The following is a 20,579-nucleotide window of genomic DNA, read 5'->3' as shown; positions in this document are numbered from 1 at the left end:
TGGGCAGAGGGTATGCGCTCTCTATAAACTCAGGTGGCTGCTGGGCGGGCGCAGCCTCCTCTGCATACCAGCTCCTCGCGCAAAAGGTCCTGACGGGCGAGCCCCAGGACCGCGGAGGGCGACCCCTACTGGGGTGGAGTGGCTTGCACCGCGGCACTCGGTGACCACTTCACCTCGGTGCCCTCCAGGGACTTGTCTGCTGACCCTGCCGCTGTTCCAGGGCACAGCCGGTCCCAGCGAGTATATTTCTCAGGTTTGTCCGCCCGGCAGCGCAGAGCCGAGAAACTCGCCTCAGCCGCCAGATTACGCGTCTCATCCCGGTGCGCCGCATCGAGACAGCGGTCTGGCCGCTTCTCTGAACCCAGAGGTCAGTCTCGAGAGACTGATTCCCTTAAGATCATTGGGCAGCGAGCTGCCGAATGTGTCTCTTTGGGTCCTGCCTTGCAGGGTCTGGTTCGTTCAGAGGTCCTGACGGGTGAGCCCCAGGACTACGGAGGACGACCCCTACTGGGGTGGAGCGGCTTACACCGCGGCACACTGTGACCGTCTCCCCTCGGTGCCCTCCAGGGACTTGTCTGCTGACCCTGCCGCTGTTCCAGGGCACAGCCGGTCCCAGCGAGTATATTTCTCAGGTTTGTCCGCCCGGCAGCGCGGAGCCGAGAAACTCGCCCCCAGCAGCCAGGCCACGTGCCTCCTTCCGGTGCGCCGCTTCGAGACAGCGGTCTGGCTGCACCAGAGGTCAGTCTCGAGAGACTGATTCCCTTAGTAGAGCATTTGACAGCCTGGCAGCGGCTGCCGAATGTGTCTCCTTGGGTCCTGCAGACCGTAGCGAGAGGCTATCGTATTCAGTTCGGCGGGCCACCCCCGCCGTTCTGCGGGGTTGTTATGACTGCGGTCCGCCCCGGGCAGGCTCTGGTTTTGGAACAGGAAGTTGGTACTCTGCTGAGGAAGGAAGCCATCGAGTTGGTTCCTCCTCACGAGACCCAGTCCGGTTTCTACAGCCGGTACTTCATTGTTCCGAAGAAGGATGGAGGGCTGAGGCCCATACTGGATCTGCGTCTACTGAACCGCTCAGTCAGAAAGCTGAAGTTCAGGATGCTTACTATCAAGCAGGTCGTGACTCAAATCAGGTCCGAGGACTGGTTTGTCACGATAGATCTCAAAGACGCATATTTCCATGTTTCCATCCTTCCTTCTCACAGGAAGTTCCTGAGGTTCGCCTTTGGGGGGAAAGCGTACCAATATCGGGTTCTTCCCTTCGGCCTAGCACTTTCACCCCGCACTTTCACCAAGTGTGTGGATGCGGCACTGGCCCCGTTGCGGCTTCAGGGCATCCGCATACTCAATTATATCGACGATTGGTTGATCCTCGCTCAATCAGAGCGGTTGGCGGTTCGGCATCGAGATGTCGCCCACATGAAAGAACTGGGGTTGAGACTGAACGCCAAGAAAAGTGTGCTTTCTCCGGTTCTGAGAATCACTGATCTAGGCGTGGTGTGGGATTCGACCACGATGCAGGCACGATTGTCCCCTGCTCGGATCGAGTCGATCCTTACTACAGTCAGGAGAGTGCGAGAAGGCCAGTCACTCACTGTCAAGCAGTTTCAGAGACTGCTGGGGCTCATGGCAGCTGCGTCCAGCGTGATACCTTCTGGCCTGCTGTACATGAGACCCCTACAGTGGTGGCTCAAGACCAAGGGGGTCTCCCTGAGGGGAAACTCACTCCGCGCTGTCAAAGTGTCACGCCGTTGTGTCCGTGCCTTCGACATGTGGAGGAATCCTTGGTTCTTGTCCCAGGGCCCGGTGTTGGGAGCTCCTTGTCGCCGCGTCTCGCTAGCGACGGACGCTTCCCTCACCGGTTGGGGTGCGGTCATGAGTGGCCACCCTGCCCGCGGTCTGTGGAGAGGTTGCCACCTGACGTGGCATATCAATCGGCTAGAGATGTTAGCGGTGTTCCGTGCACTCAAGCACTTCCTCCCAGACCTGAGAGATCACCACGTGCTGGTGCGCACCGACAGCACGGCAGTGGTCTCTTACATCAACCACCAAGGAGGTCTGCGGTCGCGCCCCTTGTATAAGCTGGCACACCAGATCCTTGTGTGGTCCCAGGGCAAGCTCCTATCACTGAGAGCTGTGCACATTCCTGGGCATCTTTATGTGGGAGCAGGCGTCCTGTCGAGACAGGGGCCGAGGCCCGGGGTATGGATCCTTCACCCTGAGGGGTGAAGCAGATGTGGAAGGTTTTTGGCCAGACACAGGTGGACCTCTTCGCCACTCGAGAGTCAGCGCAATGTCCCCTCTGGTTCCTCCAGCTCCTCCGGGACTGGACGCTATGGTACAGACGTGGCCGAGGCTCCGCCTGTACACCTTCCCCCCGATCGCTCTGCTCCCTGGAGTTCTGGCGAGAGTGCGCCGGGACGAGGTCAGTCTACTGTTAGTAGCACCGTTCTGGCCAGGCCGAGTATGGTTCTCGGACCTGATATCTCTCCTCGACGGCACTCCGTGGGAAGTGCCCGTCAGGAGGGACCTCCTCTCACAGGCCGGGGGCACCGAGGTGCACCCTCGCCCGGAGTGATGGAAGCTGTTGGTGTGACGCCCTGAGGGGGCACAGCTCATAGCTTCCGGTCTGTCAACCGAGGTTGTCGAGACCATCCTCCAATCCAGAGCTCCCTCTACGAGGAAACTGTACGCCTTGAAGTGGAGGCTCTTCACTTCTTGGTGCGGGGACCGCCAGCTCGACCCAGTCAACTGCCCCGTTGGTGCAGTACTGGAGTTCCTGCAGGCCCGTTTCTCCACAGGGGTAACCCATTACACTGTTAAGGTGTACGTGGCAGCTATTTCGTCATACCACGCCCTTACCGGTGGCCAGTCAGTGGGTAGACACCCCCTGGTTACACGTTTCCTCCGCGGTGCGCTGAGGCTGAGGCCTCCGGTACGATCTCGTCCCTACGTGGGATCTGGCTGTGGTTCTGGAGGCTCTGTGCAATGCACCTTTCGAGCCCATTCAGGAGATAACTGAGAGACTCCTCACTATCAAGACCGTTTTCTTATTGGCTATCACCTCTCTGAGGAGGGTGAGTGACCTTCAGGCCCTGACTACGGCCTCTATTCACTTTGCGCCCGGTTCGGCGAAAGTATTCCTCTACCCCCGCGTGGGGTATGTTCCTAAGGTCCCATCGGTCGTTCCACAGCCGGTCGTACTGCAGGCCTTCTGTCCTCCTCCCTTCGGGGAGCCAGACCAGGAGAAGCACAACCGTATGTGTCCAGTGCGAGCACTAGACGCATACATCCACAGGTCCTCCCTGTGGAGAAAATCGGACCAGCTGCCTGTGTGCTATGGTCCGCCTAGGAGGGGTCTTCCTGCTACGAAGCCCTCCGCTTAGTAGGTGGATTGTGGGTGTCATGGCTTTGGCATACGAGGCCTCTGAGCTCCCCCCGCCGGTGGGAGTCAGAGCGCACTCAACCCGAGGTGTGGCGGCCTCCAAGGCCTTCTGGGCAGGTGTTCCATGCAGGACATCTGCAACGCAGCTGGGTGGTCCACGCCCCTGACTTTCGTTAGGTTCTATGACCTCGACATCCGAGCCACTCCCGGCTCCTCTGTCCTTTCGTCCTGACACCAGGCAGGGACTTGTCAGTCTGGCGGCGTTGGTATCTCGTTCCCATATGCGTTTTCGACGCAGCTCGAAGTTCCTGGAAGGGAACGTCTCAGGTTACGTATGTAACCATGGTTCCCTGAAGGGAACGAGACGCTGCGTCGCGTTGCCACACTTCCGGCATCCCTGCCAGCGCTTGCTTCATGACTTGAAGCTGAAGCCGGCTCCGCCGCACGTGCTTATATGCTTCCTGGTCGTGACGTCACCCCGCCCGTGACGCCTCGCCCTTGTTTGACTGATTACACATCATATTCAGAACCTGGTCACGCTGAAGGCGTTCCCATATGCGTTTTCGACGCAGCGTCTCGTTCCCTTCAGGGAACCATGGTTACATACGTAACCTGAGACGTTATTTCTGAAAAATATGGTTGGAAATAAGTTGGAATGTGACATATCACAGTGTGGGATACACCTACCCTTCAAAAGTTTGGGGTCAGTAAGAATTTTTATTTAACAAAATTAATACTTTTATTCAGCAACGATGCATTAATTTGATCCAAAGTGATAATAAAAATTTTAAAAAATATTGACGTTTTTATTTGATATAAATGCTGTTCTTTTTAACATTCTATTAATGTCATAATCTTGAAAAAAATGTATGACCTTTTATAAAAAAAAGTGACACAATCTTTTTAACTTGTGATAATTATTAAAAAATCATGAGCACCCAATCAGCATATAATGATTTCTGAAGTGACAAAGAAGATACAAGTTATGGCTGCTGAAAATTCAGCTTTGACATCTCAGGAATGAATTACATTTTAAAATACATTAAACAGAAAACTTTGTATTTAAAATTGTAATAATATGTTAATATAATATTTTACTTTTTTAAATAAAATAAATGCAATCTTGGTAAGCATAAAAGACTTCATTCAAAACATTAAAATCTTAACCCCAAACCTTTAAACAGTAGTGTGTAAAGATGCAATTACAAGAAATAAATGGTCAATTGTGAGAAATTAAGTTATTACTAGAAATGAAGTTGCAATTGTAAAATATGAAGTCATATTGTGGGATATAGGTTTATCTGCAACCTAATTCAAAAGGCTTGCTCTCTGTCATCTAAAACCTAGCCATACTGCATTGCTTTCTACGTCACAGTTGACTCACTTGAGAACCTGTGTTTTTCAGGTTTAGCGTTGCTTATCATGAAAGACGTGAGCTGACCTTTATAAGACAAAACCGTCCACTGTTATCTTGTGTATATTCATGCTCTATCTATTATACTGAAAGATGATCCAGCACAGCACAGCATAGAAATACATACAGTTTTATCTCCACACCAAAGTGAATTGACTGAGAAGGATTTTAACTTCATTTCTAAAATGAAAAGAATTCAGTCAATTATAGATTAAGGCAGGAATACATTAAACAACTTTTATACACTAAACAGCTGAGAGTCACACACTAACATGCTTTCAAGTTGTGACTCACGCAAAAGATATATGCCTTGTTTCATATCCTCAGACTGGATGAAATCAAAGTTTGAAGCTAAAAAAAAAAATCACTGCACCCATGTCTGCACCCATCAGACATTACAAAATGTTTTTGTGGAATCATCTTTTAGTCTCTTACCTTTTGGTTGCTGGTGAGCTGTTGTCCTTCTTGGAGCTAGAGGGGGATGGCAGTGTGCCGCCCTTCTTAGGCAGGACAGTACCGTTATTGACCGTGGGTCTCAGGGGCAGGGTTGCAATCATCGGTCTAGCTGAAAGATGGAATGACACATGGGCAGAATTACACACAGCACTGCAGTCAGACGTTTATTGCCTGTTGTTTTGGTCACACTTTATTTTAAGGTCCAACTCTCACTATTAACAAACCATTAACTACAAATTTGCCTGAATAAACTCCTAATTTGCTGCTTATTAGAAGAAGTTGTTAAGTTTAGGCATCGGGTAGAATTAGATGGATGTAGAATATGGTCCTGCAGAATATGTGCTTTATAAGCACTAAAAAACAGCCAATATGTTAATAATAGGCAGTGTTACCATTGTTTCCATTATTTTTGTAAACTTTTAATAGTTAACTTCACATTATCAAAGGCTCTATGAAATCACTTGACAAGAAGTTGTTTTTTTTATCCTGTTCAGAATTATTTCCTATTAAAACAGGAAGTCTGGGCAGTACTTACTTATCCCTTTTGTTTTAAATGGCCAAAAAGCCTTTTTCATAGTCATGAGCAATCATTTGATACTTGTCAGTTAGTTGAATGTGGTTTTATTGTAAATCTAGAGATAATTGGACAAAAAAAAAATGTGTACGATGAGTCATCAATATTCCTGTGTCACTGTCCAAAAAGAGCTATATGAATTTTAAACGCATGTATCTGTACAGTATACGTTTAATGCATCACAGATGTCAAATTCAATCAATATATGAAGAACTAGAACAGAGCAGTGACACAGTTTTCCACAGTAGGTTTTTTCTTGCTTGTTCAGACTGTCCTGCAATAGGTTGAGCCACGAATGGACTTCATTAAAATGCAATTGTGGTTCACAGAAGTCTAGGTTGGTGAATAAGCCTTTGTGGAATTCAAGTACTCAATAGTGCATCCACACCTGCAGTCTAACTGCTTATGGCAAAGATTTTTGAGAGCCTTTATTTACATTACCCCTCTGAACTATTAAATATTCATCACTGCAGATCTGCTTGAATGTGTAGGCAGGGGGACAGAAATACAGTAGAAAAAATAAAAGAAAGACTGAGGCAAAAGCGCAAGTGAGAAATAGCAGAGGATTTTTTTGTTTTGTTTTGTTTCAAAGACATCAGACTGCATAAAGCATCAAGGATTATGCAGAAGCAAAGCGTGACTCATCTCGCACACTTCAAACAGGCGGCGGAAAGGATGAAGTGAACATGAGCTAGCTGAAGTACAACGAAAGTAAGCATTTCTTTATTGGCTTAAGGAATCTTGGACCCCAGTTTGACATTTGGTAGCACATATTCATGCAGCCTGGCTAATTAGTGTCTGACATCAAAGCAGCAAGTGTGTTTCAAACCTCTGAGACGGTAAGGAAATGTGACTCTAATTACCTACTTTATCCTACAGTTCAAAGGATTATATGGATTTAGTAAAGCTTTGTTAACAATCACCAAAGAATCAAGATATTTAAGGCAACAAGCCACTTCCCATGTCTGTTAGTCCAAAGTTAACCTCATTTTTGAAATGTATCAAGGTCTCTCATTTTTGAGAGATATTACAATGTGGATGTGGTAGCTTGTCAGTCTAGAATTAAATGTAATTAGGACTAGAGTGTTTGTTAAGCACACTAACAAGCATCTTATAGTGTTAATCTCACTAAACTCAAAGAACTAGACAAATGTGAGAGAGAACTCTGTCACACATGCTCGAGTGAAATTAGGGATGCACAATAAATCAATGATCTTAAAGGGTTACTCCACCCCAAGCTTCGTTCGTCTTCGGAACACAATTTAAGATATTTTGGATGAAAACCTTGACAGTGTTATTTACTTGGCAGTCCATGGGAGCCTCCCGGTTTTCATCCAAAATATCTTAAATTGTGTTCCGAAGATGAACGAAGCTTTTATGGGTTTGGAACAGTATGGGGGTAAGTGATTAACGACTAACTTTTCATTTTGGGGTGGAGTAACCCTTTAAGAGTATCAGTGTTTTTTTTTAATTATCTGTCTGATTAGGTTGACGTTGAAAGTAAAAAGTTTTAAAAATAAAAGTTAAACATTTAGTATTTTTTTACTGTACATTATGATGATATATATATATATATATACAAACACATACAGTATACATTTTGAAAATATTTACATGCATTTACATGTATATATTTATATTCATATAATTTCTATTATGTAAAAATATATTTAATATATAAACATAACATATTTTTTAAAATATATACATGCATGTGTGTGTATTTATATGTACATAATACATAAATACAGTACACACACATATATTATATGAATAATAACTTATTTTGGATGCAATTAATCGTGATTAAAGGTGCCATAGAATGCATTGATTCTTGGCTTCGGTAAAGGCAAAAAATCTCCACAAACGATTCCATTTACAACCCTAATATTACTCCCCATAATGAAACGGTCTGTTATTGGCTTATTTGGCAGGGTCATGAATAATAATGAGCTCTGCTCTGATTGGCTTTTTCACAGTGCTGCTTAATGTTGAGCTCTGCTCTGATTGGCTGTTTCACAGTGCTGCTTAATGTTGAGCTCTGCTCTGATTGGCTGTTTCACAGTGCTGCTTAATGTTGAGCTCTGCTCTGATTGGCTGTTTCACAGTGCTACTTAATGTTGAGCTCTGCTCTGATTGGCTGTTTCACAGTGCTACTTAATGTTGAGCTCTGCTCTGATTGGCTGTTTCACAGTGCTGCTTAATGTTGAGCTCTGCTCTGATTGGCTGTTTCACAGTGCTACTTAATGTTGAGCTCTGCTCTGATTGGCTGTTTCACTGTGTTTCTCATTTCTGTAACTCGCAGCAAGAAGGAAACACAGGGAGAAAATTATATATTGAAATACTTTCTCTCGCAGTTATATCGTCGGGTAATTATACTGTATATAAAATGCGGTTATCAGGGAGCCGTTATTAATACGCGAGGCATTGAAACTGCTTTTGATCGGTCGATCTCGTTATAGTTTCACTTTCGATCGTACAAACTATGTTTATATTATGGAGGACAGTACTTCCCTCACATTTTACAAGATCAGATGATTGTCAGTGGTGCTCAGGATCTGTAAGTCATTCGCCATCATCCTCATCTCTCCTTACTGAGAGTGAAATCTTATGTACTGTAACAGGCTACAGCTAGCAAGGAGCTAACCATGTCCCTTTAGTGGCTCGCGTTATTTGCTTTCCGTGCCTTTCTGAATACAGACACCAACCCATCTCTGCACTTCACATCCCCTGCACAGCCTGGAACATAACATTTATTTCCATGGTCTGCCATTTTCGCTGTTGTCTGCTTTTGTTTATTTACAATACCTGCAGAACTTCTGATGGTTCAGCTGGTGGCTGGCCCCGAACAAGGGTGGGTTTATGCAAATGTTGGGGGCGTAGTGATCCCGACTGTTGCGTCACAGTCGGTGTTATGTTCTGATTCGCCGGTTTTTCAGTGGTCTTTTTTAATCACAAGATTTACATAAGAAGGAGGAAACTATGGTGTTTGAGGCTCACAGTGTGTCATTTCCATTTGCAGAACTGTTATTATTTAACTATTCCAAGGTAAAGACAGTTTTTCATTCTATGGCACCTTTAATCGTTTGACAGCACTATTTTATTTTAATTAATTTGAAAAGAATTTAGTATAAGATAAATTAAGCTTCTCTAAATTAAACCAAGTAGATTAAGCATTAACATCTCTATAGGACTCCTGTTACTTAACTCATGATTTATGCAAGTGATGCTGAACATTTAATAACACCCATATGTATATAACAGCATGTAAATAAACACTAGATTGAAAATTACCCTGTTTTGCGTATGAATAAACATTCTGTATATCAACATGCTTACATTACAAGCAAATACCAGATCTAATTAACATTTAAAATGGAACCTACTGATCATGGATTAAAAATATCAGCCAACATTATATCAGTGCATCCCTAAGTGGAAATATAACTCATATAAAACTCAGTCCTCTGTGTTCATGCATTTTTGAAGCACAGTTTCAGTGATGTGACTAAACTGTGCTCTTTGTATTAGTGAGTAACTCTTGACAAGTGAGACATGAGCCCCACTGCATACCTGGCTTCCCAACACTGCTGTCAGAGGAGGGAGAGTCTCTCCTCACTGCTGCTTCTAAACACGCTCACAGTATGAGAGAACAGTTGAGGGAAGGGAATAGGAAGGTAGAGAAGAAAGGAAATGAATAACAATAGAAGAGAAAACTGCAGCCTGAGCAGGGGTGGGATGGAGATGAAAACTAAGAAATGGCACACAGGTGGTTCTGTAGAGAATTGTTCTCCAGTGAGGCTCAAAGAAAATGCTGAACATGTTCTAGCGAAGCAGCTGAGATTAAATGCAAAGCTGAAATAAATAACACGATCTGGAAACTCTAGGACTTTCCAACAGATGAGGTGGCAGAGGGTCTGCGTGTTACCTTTGGTTGGTCCTTTTCTGCTGAGCATGGCCTGCTGCTCCTCTGAAACGTTCAGTCTCCTCACCACATCAGCCAGCGCCGACTTGAGCAGCTGAATCTCATCCTCCTGCATCTGAACCCGCTGCTCCAGAGAGGCGATCCTGTCCGTCACCTCCATACTGCTCGCCGCCGAGGCACTGTCATCTATAACACACAAAAAAACCTTCAAGTATATGAAAACTAATGCTGAAATTTCAATTTCAATTTCATAACAGTTATAAGTAAGTACCACTGTTAAAAAATAGGGATCTTCAAATAGGGTTCACCATATGTGCCTCAAAGAACCATTATTAAATGATTATGTTTAATATTATTAATATTAATAATGGTTTGTAAAACATTAAAAATGTGTCTAAATGTGGAAAATATTTACGTCCTATTAGGTTGTATTTTTATTTTTACCCACCACAAAATGAATGTTAGATGTATACACCTAAAATTAAGCCATAAAACTACGGCTCATCCAAAAAAATCATTTTAATGGTAAAAGCCAGTAAAAATATAAAATATATGTATATATCAATATATAAACATATATATGAAGAGTTCATTTGGAAAAACAGATAGGCTAACTCTTTTTCAAATGTTAAAAAATCATGTTTTTTCATTGTGCAATTTTTCAGTTAATCTCAATTAAACTGCAGTTCGGTTATTATGTTTAGGTTAATAAAATAACTAAAAATACTGCCACCTAACATAATAAAAACATGATAACATAATAAAAATATATTTTATATATAATCATTTTAAAATGCAATAAAATAATTTTACATTTATGTAAACAATCATGTCAAAATATTGTTTTTGGAAGTGAAAAAGAGCAAGTCATCTTATAATTTCCAGGAAAAACTTTAAATGGACATTCCCAGATTTATGCTACATGTTGTTAAGTTAATGTTTATTGCAGTATTTTAGCACCATGTTTATTACCATGATGGCGTTTTGTATTTGTGTGCATGACAGTGCGCACTCTTTCTATATATTAGTATTTACTTCAGATTGTGGAAAAGCTACTTTGATTACTGTCGCCTATATATTGTAAAGGCACAAAACAGCATAAATTCACAAAACAATGTATTATAAAGGCAGAAAATAGATGTTAGTACTTCAGTAGGATGATGTATTAAGGTTATATCAGTTTAGAAAGCAGAATAAAAAAGGTAACTATGTCAAATTCAGTAAAAAGGTTCTCAAATGGCATCAGGCTAATGAGTCTGAATGTAAAAAAAAGCTGAAAATGTCAAGCAAAGCAGATCTCTGTCATCACACATCCCACTTAATAATCCAGTCCATTCTAGTTTATTTCCACCCGAGGTGACCCAAATTTAAGCCAAAAGCCTCATCCAGCAGGGAGCTTTTAAAAGAGTCAGCGAGGGATGGCCTAACATGTCCCACTTCATCACATATAAACATGCTGATGGTTTTTGCGGCACCCTTCCCTAACAGCTGCTGACCCAGAGAAACCCTGTTACTCCCTCTTTTACTCAGACACACAACCGACACACATATGAAAGAGCAGTTAACTGTTTGCTAGGTGATTAGACGGCTTTGTAAAATCAGTGGTATGAAACATTAATGAAAACTAGTGCTTTCAACCCCTCCCTGAGAATAACGTCTTCATTAATTATACACTGAGAGGAAGCAGCTGGTAATTAAAGCAATAAAAAAAAAAAAACAGTTAAAACATGCTACTGCATTTTTCAGTAAGATTTATAAGGAAGCCATTCAATTAGCTGGGCGTGTCATTAAAGACTTTTTAAAATTACTCTGCATCTGTTGGGATCCTATTCATAGCACATTATTTTTAACATTGTTTTCAGACTTCAGACTGGTATAATCATAAAATAAGTTCAGTAAGGTCATTAGGTATCAAGAACTAACAATGAACATTACTTTTATTTACTAATCTAGGATCTAGGTTAATGTTAATTTATATATATATAAATATAAATATATATTAATGTTAATTAGCGTGTGTGTGTGTCTATATATATATATATATATATATATATACTAGACTTTTTATCAGAATTTCCGGCAATTGTGACTTCTTTATTTAATTTTTTTCATAATTATGAGACAAGAGCTCAGAATTGCACGATATAAACTCACAATTCCAAGAAGAAAAATCTGAATTCTACGATATATACTCGCAGTTGTAAGAATTCAGTGGGAGACATAAACTCAGAATTCCAAGAAAAAACTCTGAATTGCAAGAAGAAAACTCTCCACTGGAAAATTTTATTTTATTTTAGATTAGATTAGATTAGATTCAACTTTATTGTCATTTATGCAGAGTACAAGTACAGAGCTAATGAAATGCAGTTAGCATCTAACCAGAAGTGCAAGAATATAGTGTTTTATATACATATAAGTGCAGAGTAAATGAAGATAAGATTTACAGAATGTACAGTGGAATTGCTATATACAGTATTGAGCAGAGTATATACAGAATATAAATAGGAATGCAATGTAGGGATTGTATGTACATTATGAACAGAGCAATGTAGGATTATATACATTATGAACAGCAGAAACGTGAGAACAGTGGTAATAAATAAATACAGCTGGATGAGTGTGCAAAATATTGATAGAACAATGTATTCTATGCAAAATAGCAGTAGTGCAATATTTTATAGAAATAGTTTACTGTGCTTTGTATAGTAACAACTTTATACAGTTTATAGTGTAATAACTTGTGCAGTCTGTGCAAAAATATGAGTAGTGCAAATGCATGTGTGTAAAGTACTGTGACCAGTGCAGTAATAAGCAGGTGCAGGTTAGATTAGTGGTGTGGCGTTCAGAAGTGTCACAGCCTCGGGGAAGAAGCTCTTCCTGAGCCTACTAGTGCGAGAGCGTAGGCACCTGTAACGCCTGCCGGATGGAAGGAGGGTGAAAAGTCCATGGTTAGGGTGAGAGGCATCCTTGATGATGTTTCTTGCCCTGCCCAGACAGCGCTTATGATAAATGTTCTCAATGGAAGTTAACTGGGTGCCGGTGATCCGTTGAGCAGTTTTCACCACCCGCTGGAGTGCTTTGCGGTCAGATGCGGAGCAATTGCTGTACCATACTGAGATGCAGTTCGTGAGTATGCTCTCAATGGTACAGCGGTAGAATTCCACAAGGATCCTGGGATTCAGGTGAACTTTCTTAAGGCTCCTTAAGAAGTAAAGGCTCTGCTGTGCCTTTTTGACCAGAGTGGAGGTGTTATGGGACCAGGTGAGGTCATCAGAGATGTGGATGCCAAGGAACTTGAAACTCGACACACGCTCCACTTCAGCTCCGTTGATGTAGATGGGTGTGTGTGCATGACTCCTAGTCCGCCTGAAGTCCACAATGATCTCCTTTGTCTTCTGGGTGTTTAGCTGTAGATTGTTGGTGGCACACCACACAGCCAGGTGCTGCACCTCATCCCTGTAGGCTGATTCATCGTCATCCTTGATCAGACCTACCACCGTGGTGTCATCTGCAAATTTAATTATGGTGTTGGAGCCATAAACAGGAACACAGTCATGGGTGAAGAGGGAGTACAGGAGAGGGCTCAGTACGCAGCCCTGTGGCACGCCGGTGTTCAGGGTGATGATGGAGGAGGAGAGGTTATCTAACTTAACGGACTGAGGTCTGTTAGTCAGAAAATCTAGAATCCAATTGCAGATGGGTGTGCTGATTCCAAGCTGGCTGAGCTTGGAGATCAGCTTGGAGGGGATTACTGTATTAAATGCAGAACTGAAGTCTATGAACAGCATTCTCACATGTGTGAATGCTGTATATCTAACTTGTTGTATATCTAACAATTCTGTTTTCTGCAAGGACATTTTGCAAGAATAGTGAGATAAGAAGTCACAATTACATTTTTATTTTTCTGTGGTGAAAACAAGCTTCCATAATGAACAAACAGAAATTAGCCATGGTACATTTATGAATTAACATGAATCTAGATTAACATGCTTTAAAGACTGTTAGTTTCCTAATACCTAATGCATAATGAAAAAGAAATTGAACCCTACTGTAAAAAAAAAAAAGTGTTACCAGTATTTGATTAATAACAATAATTTACACTAAATAAGTCTCAGTTATAAACTGACATTCAGTAATACCATTTAATATATGAATTCATAGCAAGTGTGACCTGAATTATAAAAATGCCAACCATGAGTCCTATCAGCCTGAATAATTGGCAGATGGGAAGCTTCAGGCAAAATAAAAAATGGATAGTTTTGAAAGTGAAATTTAGATTAGTACCTTCCACTGCAAACATTCAATCACTCAGTGTTTCCTTACCCCAACTGAGCTGTATAATCATACCCTCACACACATGCACTACACACACACACACATCAGCACAGCACATTTAATGGCCTCCAGCCATTCCACTTAAAATTCAGTTGCTCGCCCTGCAAAAACGATCATAGTCATTAATGTTCAGCAGTGATTAATCGCCTCCTGAAGATAAGCCTCTTTATGCAACACTATTTCACCCTGTCAGGATATTCAGATAACCCTTAGATTTATACTGACCTGCACAGACCAGCACACCTCAGCCTTCTGCATTGAGCAAACCATCCCAGTATCCCAACACTCAAAAGGTTTCTATTGCTGGATCACTAAAGGCTTTGTTAATCACTGCACTGAGGCTTTTTATGAGTGCATTATGAACAAAGGAACATACAATGTGAATCCCTACATACACACACGCACACACACACTTCAACCAAGACAAAACCTAATAAAAAATGACTACTAATAATAAGAGCCGCAAATCATGCTGTTTGCATAGAAACTGCCTCTTTGATGGATGAAATTAATCATTGATTGAAGCCATCCCACGGATTCATCTTTTCAAAAGCTCCATGGGGAGATTATTCTGTCTTTTCTCCAAGCAAAAGCCCAGTTTTCAACCGTTCTGCAGCCGCTGGTGGCATAATGCTAATAGCCAGCACAATAAATTACTGTCACATCTGCTCAATATCCTAAAAGTGCTTCACGTTCATTTGACAAATGCACAAAATAATACTGCACTCAACAAAAGCGCACCTGAATGGTCAGCGATAGAGCATGTAAACACACGCTTAAACACATATTTAATTACATTCCTTCTAAAACGCTAATGCTCTCCATTGAACTTCTCAGCTACGCATGACTGCAGGTGAGAATCAGGGAGAGTGCGCTTAAAAACCATTAGCGGGAATATATCAGTGCAGCATGAACGGACACAAATTGCGATTCTTGTTGCTGTTCGTTGTGTTAAAACAGAAGGATTGGCATGCGTCCATATCTTCTAATGTGTTTCAGAAATCAAATGAACTGCTCAGACTGAGGATGCACTTCCCTTGCCATTGTCTCTCACTATCTCGGTCTCTCTCCCACTTCCCATGAATTTAATCTCGTTCTGTTTCATTGTGATTGGATTGGACGTCAGCCCATCTCTGGCTTCATGTTTCACTGGAAATTACAGTTTGTTAGATAGCGCATCGCTATCCTAACTAGATCTTCTTCTAGCTTCTGTTGGTTAACCTCCAAACACTAAACAGCTCTTTCATAACTATTAGCCTATCTGGTGATTAGACAGAAGATTACATAAAAAAAACTGAACAGTTAAAAACAGAACAGTCTGTGCACTGAAAATCTTAATAATACTGAATGTTTTTTCCATCCTCCAAAGAAAGAGAGACAGAACTGATCTCATGGCCACCAAAAGACAGACTGTGCTCTTACTGCACATAAAATGAGATTGAAACTGAAGTCAATTCCTGACCTATTGGCCTGACTAAGTGCAGACATTCATTCGCTGCTTTAAAACCACTGCAAAGAATTTTAATGCTGTAAGAATTTTAATGTATCAATCCATGCTGTTAGGTGAAAGTCCAGGAAGCGCTAATTTAGCTGCAAGATATGTAAATCTTGGGACATAAACTCTAAAAGCTTCACATTAAGTACTTAATAAATATGAATATATATCAGGTGTATTATCAAAAAAATTAAAACTAATTGTTTAATGTTTACTTTAATCTCGCCAGCTACTTATTGTCCATCATGAACTACAGAAAAGAATGAAATAGTTGTTCTAAATTATTAAAAATTGTCAGATTAAGCAAATGTGTTGAACAAATACATTTAAGAGTTCCAAAAATGTTTGAGTTATAAGTATTTTGATTTAAAAAAAATAACTAAATTCAAGAATCTAAAATTACAAATTAAAAATTCACAGTTAAACTATAACTGTAATGGTACTCGATATACTGATATTCAAAAAAAACAATACCAATAATGCTTTAAATTCTTGAATAAAAAGTTTGCATAAAGCTACGTAAAAAGACAGAAGGGCAGGGTAGAAAGTGTTGGTGGATTATCAAAGCAAAACATACTCTCTTTAATGTCTCTCTCAAAGCGCTGGGGCTGATTAATAATGCATCTCTGGTCTCTCTCCGAGTCTGAACCTACTAGATGACTCACTAAAACCCTGTATCTGCTCAAAAATGAGTCACAACAGCAGCAGGGTGCTAAGATTTGTAAGTATTATCATTACGCTGACAGTGAATGTGATCATGTTCCTTTACTTTGGAGGCTTGTTTCCCCTTAAAATTAAGAAAAAGCTGGAAAATCCCATGTAATGCTTAATAGAGCTGCCGTATAATGCAAATTACATTGCACATTTCTAAAGGTAAGGGCACATTTTCCATTTTTGTGACTGACATTATCTTTGAAAATATGCTGAAATTTTGCTAATGTGACCCCATCATTAAGAAAAATAATCAACAGCAAATTTAAAACTGCCCATGAAGGCAGTAGGCATCACAGATTTTTTTTCCTGAAAATGTATTTCAAAAATACACATTGTGTACATTGTGAACAACACAAATCAAATATATTTTCAAATAGAAAATATATTTTAAATGCTATCCCTTAAATGCTAAAATACATTACTAGAGGCAAGAAAATATATTTATAATCTTGCAAAATCTTGCAATCTTTGAAAAATTGGACAAAATAAACAAATATTAGGTCAATAAAATATAAACAATACTGCATATAACAATACTGCAATATTAAAGGAACACTCCACTTTTTTGGAAATAGGCTCATTTTCCAACTCCCCTAGATTTAAACAGTTGAGTTTAACAGTTTTTGAATCCATTCAGCCGATCTCCGGGTCTGGCGGTAGCACTTTTAGCTTATTTTAGCACAGATCATCGAATCGGATTAGACCATTAGCATTTGGTCATCAAAAATGACCAAAGAGTTTCGTTAATTTTCCTATTTAAAGCTTGACTCTTCTGTAGTTACATCATGTACTAAGACTGACGGAAAATGAAAAGATGCGATTTTCTAGTCCGATAAGGCTAAGAACTATACTCTCATTCCGGCGTAATAATCAAGGAACTTTGCTGCCGTACCATGAGTGCAGCAGGCGCAATGATATTACGCAGCGCCTGAAAGTAGTCCCCAGCTAGGTCATTTGTTATGATATACTGTAGCTGGGGACTACATTCAGGCGCTTCCTATTTTAAATAAGAAAATTATTGAAACTCTTTGGTCATTTTTGAGCGAGATGCTAATGGTCTAATCCAATTCAATGATCTATGCTAAGCTAAGCTAAAAGTGCTACCGTCAGACCTGGAGATCGCCTGAATGGATTCAAAAACGGTAAAACTCAACTCAAATGGAGTGTTCCTTTAAAATATATATTTTTTGCCATATGGGGCAGCTCACTGATTTTTGTAACAGCGCTATTGTGTAAACAAAATGCATCTGGTCTCAGTGAGTATCAAAGTGAATCCTCCCAGAGCTTTTCACAAACCATTCTCATCAACCAATTGGCCTTTGAGACTGGCCTCTTACATAAAGAGTTCATGCTGAGAGACACTGGGAGGATCTCTGAGAGAAAGTGAGTAAAAGGTTTGTGTGTGCTTTAAGAGGATTACAACCGCCTGCTTTCTCAACCGCTTTGTTTTTGCAACCTGAGGTCATAGATCCAAGGGCAGTTCACTGAGGAACCATCTGCAAACTCTGGTGATAGTAAAACAGTGTGCTGTCTCGAGGTGTCAGTGATTCAGAGAGGGTGGCTGGACCGTTATATAATCAGTCCCAAACGAAGCAACAGAACAGTGTGTAGCCAAGCTATCTGCCAGATTACAGGTACATAATGAGGAAAAAAGATGACCTTCAGTAAATAGGATTTAGGAGTTAAAAATAGTCACATGAGATCATCCCAGAGACCTCACCCATGATCTCTGGCATGGAAAGAACAGGAGAAAGAGAGAAAGCAGGGAAGAGGTGATGAGCAGAGCCAAACTGCCCCCAAGAGAGAGCCAGAGTTTCAATCCACCTTACATCAGCAAAATCCACCTGCAGGTCAAGCTGTAATCAACCTATTAAAGCCAATGCCTTCTTCCATTCTGATTTCAAATCCCTTGTTAGGGTTTTATAATTGAGGCTTAATATTTACACGTTAACAGTATTGCCTAGATTTTTACATTTTCCGAATAGTAAGTATCAGTGGATCTTAGCCTTATCGCCACTAATCTAGGTACTGTGGCTGCCAGCAAGAAGCTATGTGGTTGCTAAAGTGTTTTTAGCATTTCACAATGCAGTTGTTAAGATCATAGATATATAGGTAGATGCCCTATTAGCAGGTGACGGGCCGCTATACGTAAGCCGGTCATCATATTGGAACGGTCAAAGACAGTCCTTGAACCAAAGGCTGTTGTGGTATCTCACTGATTGACAAAACTCATTGATTTTTACTGTGAGTGATTGACACATTGACTGTTCCAAGATGGCGAATGCGTCAACGTGTCTGAAGCAATCGAATGTGACATCTACAACGCGAGCGGCATAGCACAACAAAATACAGTAGAGCCCATTATAATCAGATTATAATAAGTGATGCTGTCTAGACTGTTCCTTGTTCTATTTATGACGTACTGACACAAAGTTCAAATGATTTGCAACGGTTCCTTTGTAGCGTCCAGTGTAGACAGACTTTAACTGTTGCAGCACAGCATGGTGTGACACAATATGGCAACTGTTGGGTCTGGTGTAGACATGGTGTAAATGTTGTTAGTGTGATGCTATGTGGTTGCTAGGGTGTTCTGAGTGTTTTGTGTTGCTATATGGTGGCTAGGGTGCTCAAAGTGTCACATAGCATGTTGCTATCCCTTACAAAATTTAACCATGGTTTTATTATAGTAAAAGTGTAGTAACAGTATAGTAAAAAGTATTGTTTACCATTTGAATAACCACAGTTTCACTACAAACACCATGGTTAAACTATAGTTAGTGTAGAAAACCAAGGTTCATTTGTGGTAACCATGTTTTTTGGTTTTATTTGTAGTAAAACCACAGTGAATTGAAAGCATGTGTTGTTTACAATGTTTAGCATGTTGCTATGCAGCTGCTGGGGCATTCATGGTGGTTCTTGTGCTCAAAAACATTGAGAAAGCACAACAAAACAACATAGGTAAATCAAGATTTTAAAAGTCTCTTTTAAAAGTTCTTTAACTTGACACAACATCTTAAAAACATATCACAAGATGCTAAAAACTGAGACGAGTCACAAAGACATCAACCTATATCCATATTTAATGGCATGAAATAAAAATCCACTATGTAAGGGTGGTGATGGCGCAGTGGATAAGACACATGCCTTTGGTGTGAGAGACCCGGGTTCGAATCCACTGTGAGACACCAATGTGTCCCTGAGCAAGACACTTAACCCCTAGTTGCTCCAGAGGCGTGCGACCTCTGACATAGATAGCAATTGTAAGTCGCTTTGGATAAAAGCGTCAGCTAAATGAATAAATGTAATTGATAATAATGAATGTTACTGATCTTATTGTAAAGGACTTATCCATGCATATGTTTCTTTCTTTCTTTTTTTGACGTAATTTTGAATTGAAACTTGATCATCCACAATACAGAATATTGAAGAGTAAAAGGTCTGTTGCCATTTCCATCACATTGTGACTGAAAAACAATGCAGACAGATCCAAGAACGTGTCCTATGTGAACGGCCCCTTAGCAAGCAGCACTAATGAGAGTATTTTGGGAATTATAACATAAGGACATAGAGGAAATGGTTTGCCAAATGGCTTCTTGGGATATTAGTGCACATCTTTTTGCATCTTTCTCCTTCTCTCTCACAAAGCCGTTAGCATGCTGCCAGCACCTTACCAGCACGTGTAAGACAGGCAGCAGAAGCTACATGTGTGTGTTCATTAATCACGCCAGCCTCCATCCCCACAGAGAGACTCCAGACAGGACCGAGTCAGTGACAAGTGATGCGGAGATGCCTGCAGTGTTGTTCCCTGTTAATCTCCTCCAGGCAGCCACGGAGGCAGAGAAAACAACTTTGTGTGAACCGTAGAGGTAGGGTGTTTTCCACCACCCACTACCACCCAGCCAGCTGGCAAGAAACCAACAAGGGGGGTATTTTAGGGACGACGGTGCTCTAGCCCCAAGCCTCGCTGTTGGGATGCAGGAAGTGGTTGGGCTAAGAGAGGATTAAAGGGATACTGAGCCGATCCTGATCAGCGGTTATCCCTGTGCTCCAGGAGAAAGTGCACAGGCTTAACACGCTCTGATGTATGGGTTCATGAGACTACTGAAAACAGAGCCTGTATGTTGTTTTGGGATCAAAAACAGCCAAATGTTGGTTTCCTACAAATGAACTGCTGGGGCAGAGATGTTGTTAAGCAGTTTACTGTTTAAATTGTTTGCTAGAAATATTACTATAAAGGTTTTGTGCAATATGAGCAGAACAAGCAGAAATTTGGGTCGCACTTTA

General features: G+C 41.4%; 1 protein-coding gene across 5 annotated transcripts in view; it reads right to left on the bottom strand.

Annotated features, from left to right (window-relative positions):
* LOC306850412 (echinoderm microtubule-associated protein-like 1) overlaps positions 1-20,579 on the bottom strand; it is a 67,422-nt gene that overhangs the window by 28,413 nt on the left and 18,430 nt on the right. For 3 of the 5 annotated variants that reach the window (XM_079386053.1, XM_079386051.1, XM_079386052.1), the window contains exons 2-3: positions 9,755-9,937; positions 5,232-5,361 (exon numbers count right to left, since the gene is read on the bottom strand). In XM_079386053.1, the coding sequence (XP_079242179.1) occupies positions 5,232-5,361; positions 9,755-9,937 (313 nt within the window). Of the gene's footprint in view, positions 1-5,231; positions 5,362-9,399; positions 9,454-9,754; positions 9,938-20,579 lie in introns of all 5 variants that reach the window. The other 2 variants (XM_079386049.1, XM_079386050.1) reach the window with 1 other exon arrangement.

Source organism: Barbus barbus (assembly GCF_936440315.1).
Source record: "Barbus barbus genome assembly, chromosome: 30".
NCBI lineage: Eukaryota > Metazoa > Chordata > Actinopteri > Cypriniformes > Cyprinidae > Barbus > Barbus barbus.
This window is presented reverse-complemented; position numbering and strand designations above follow the sequence as displayed.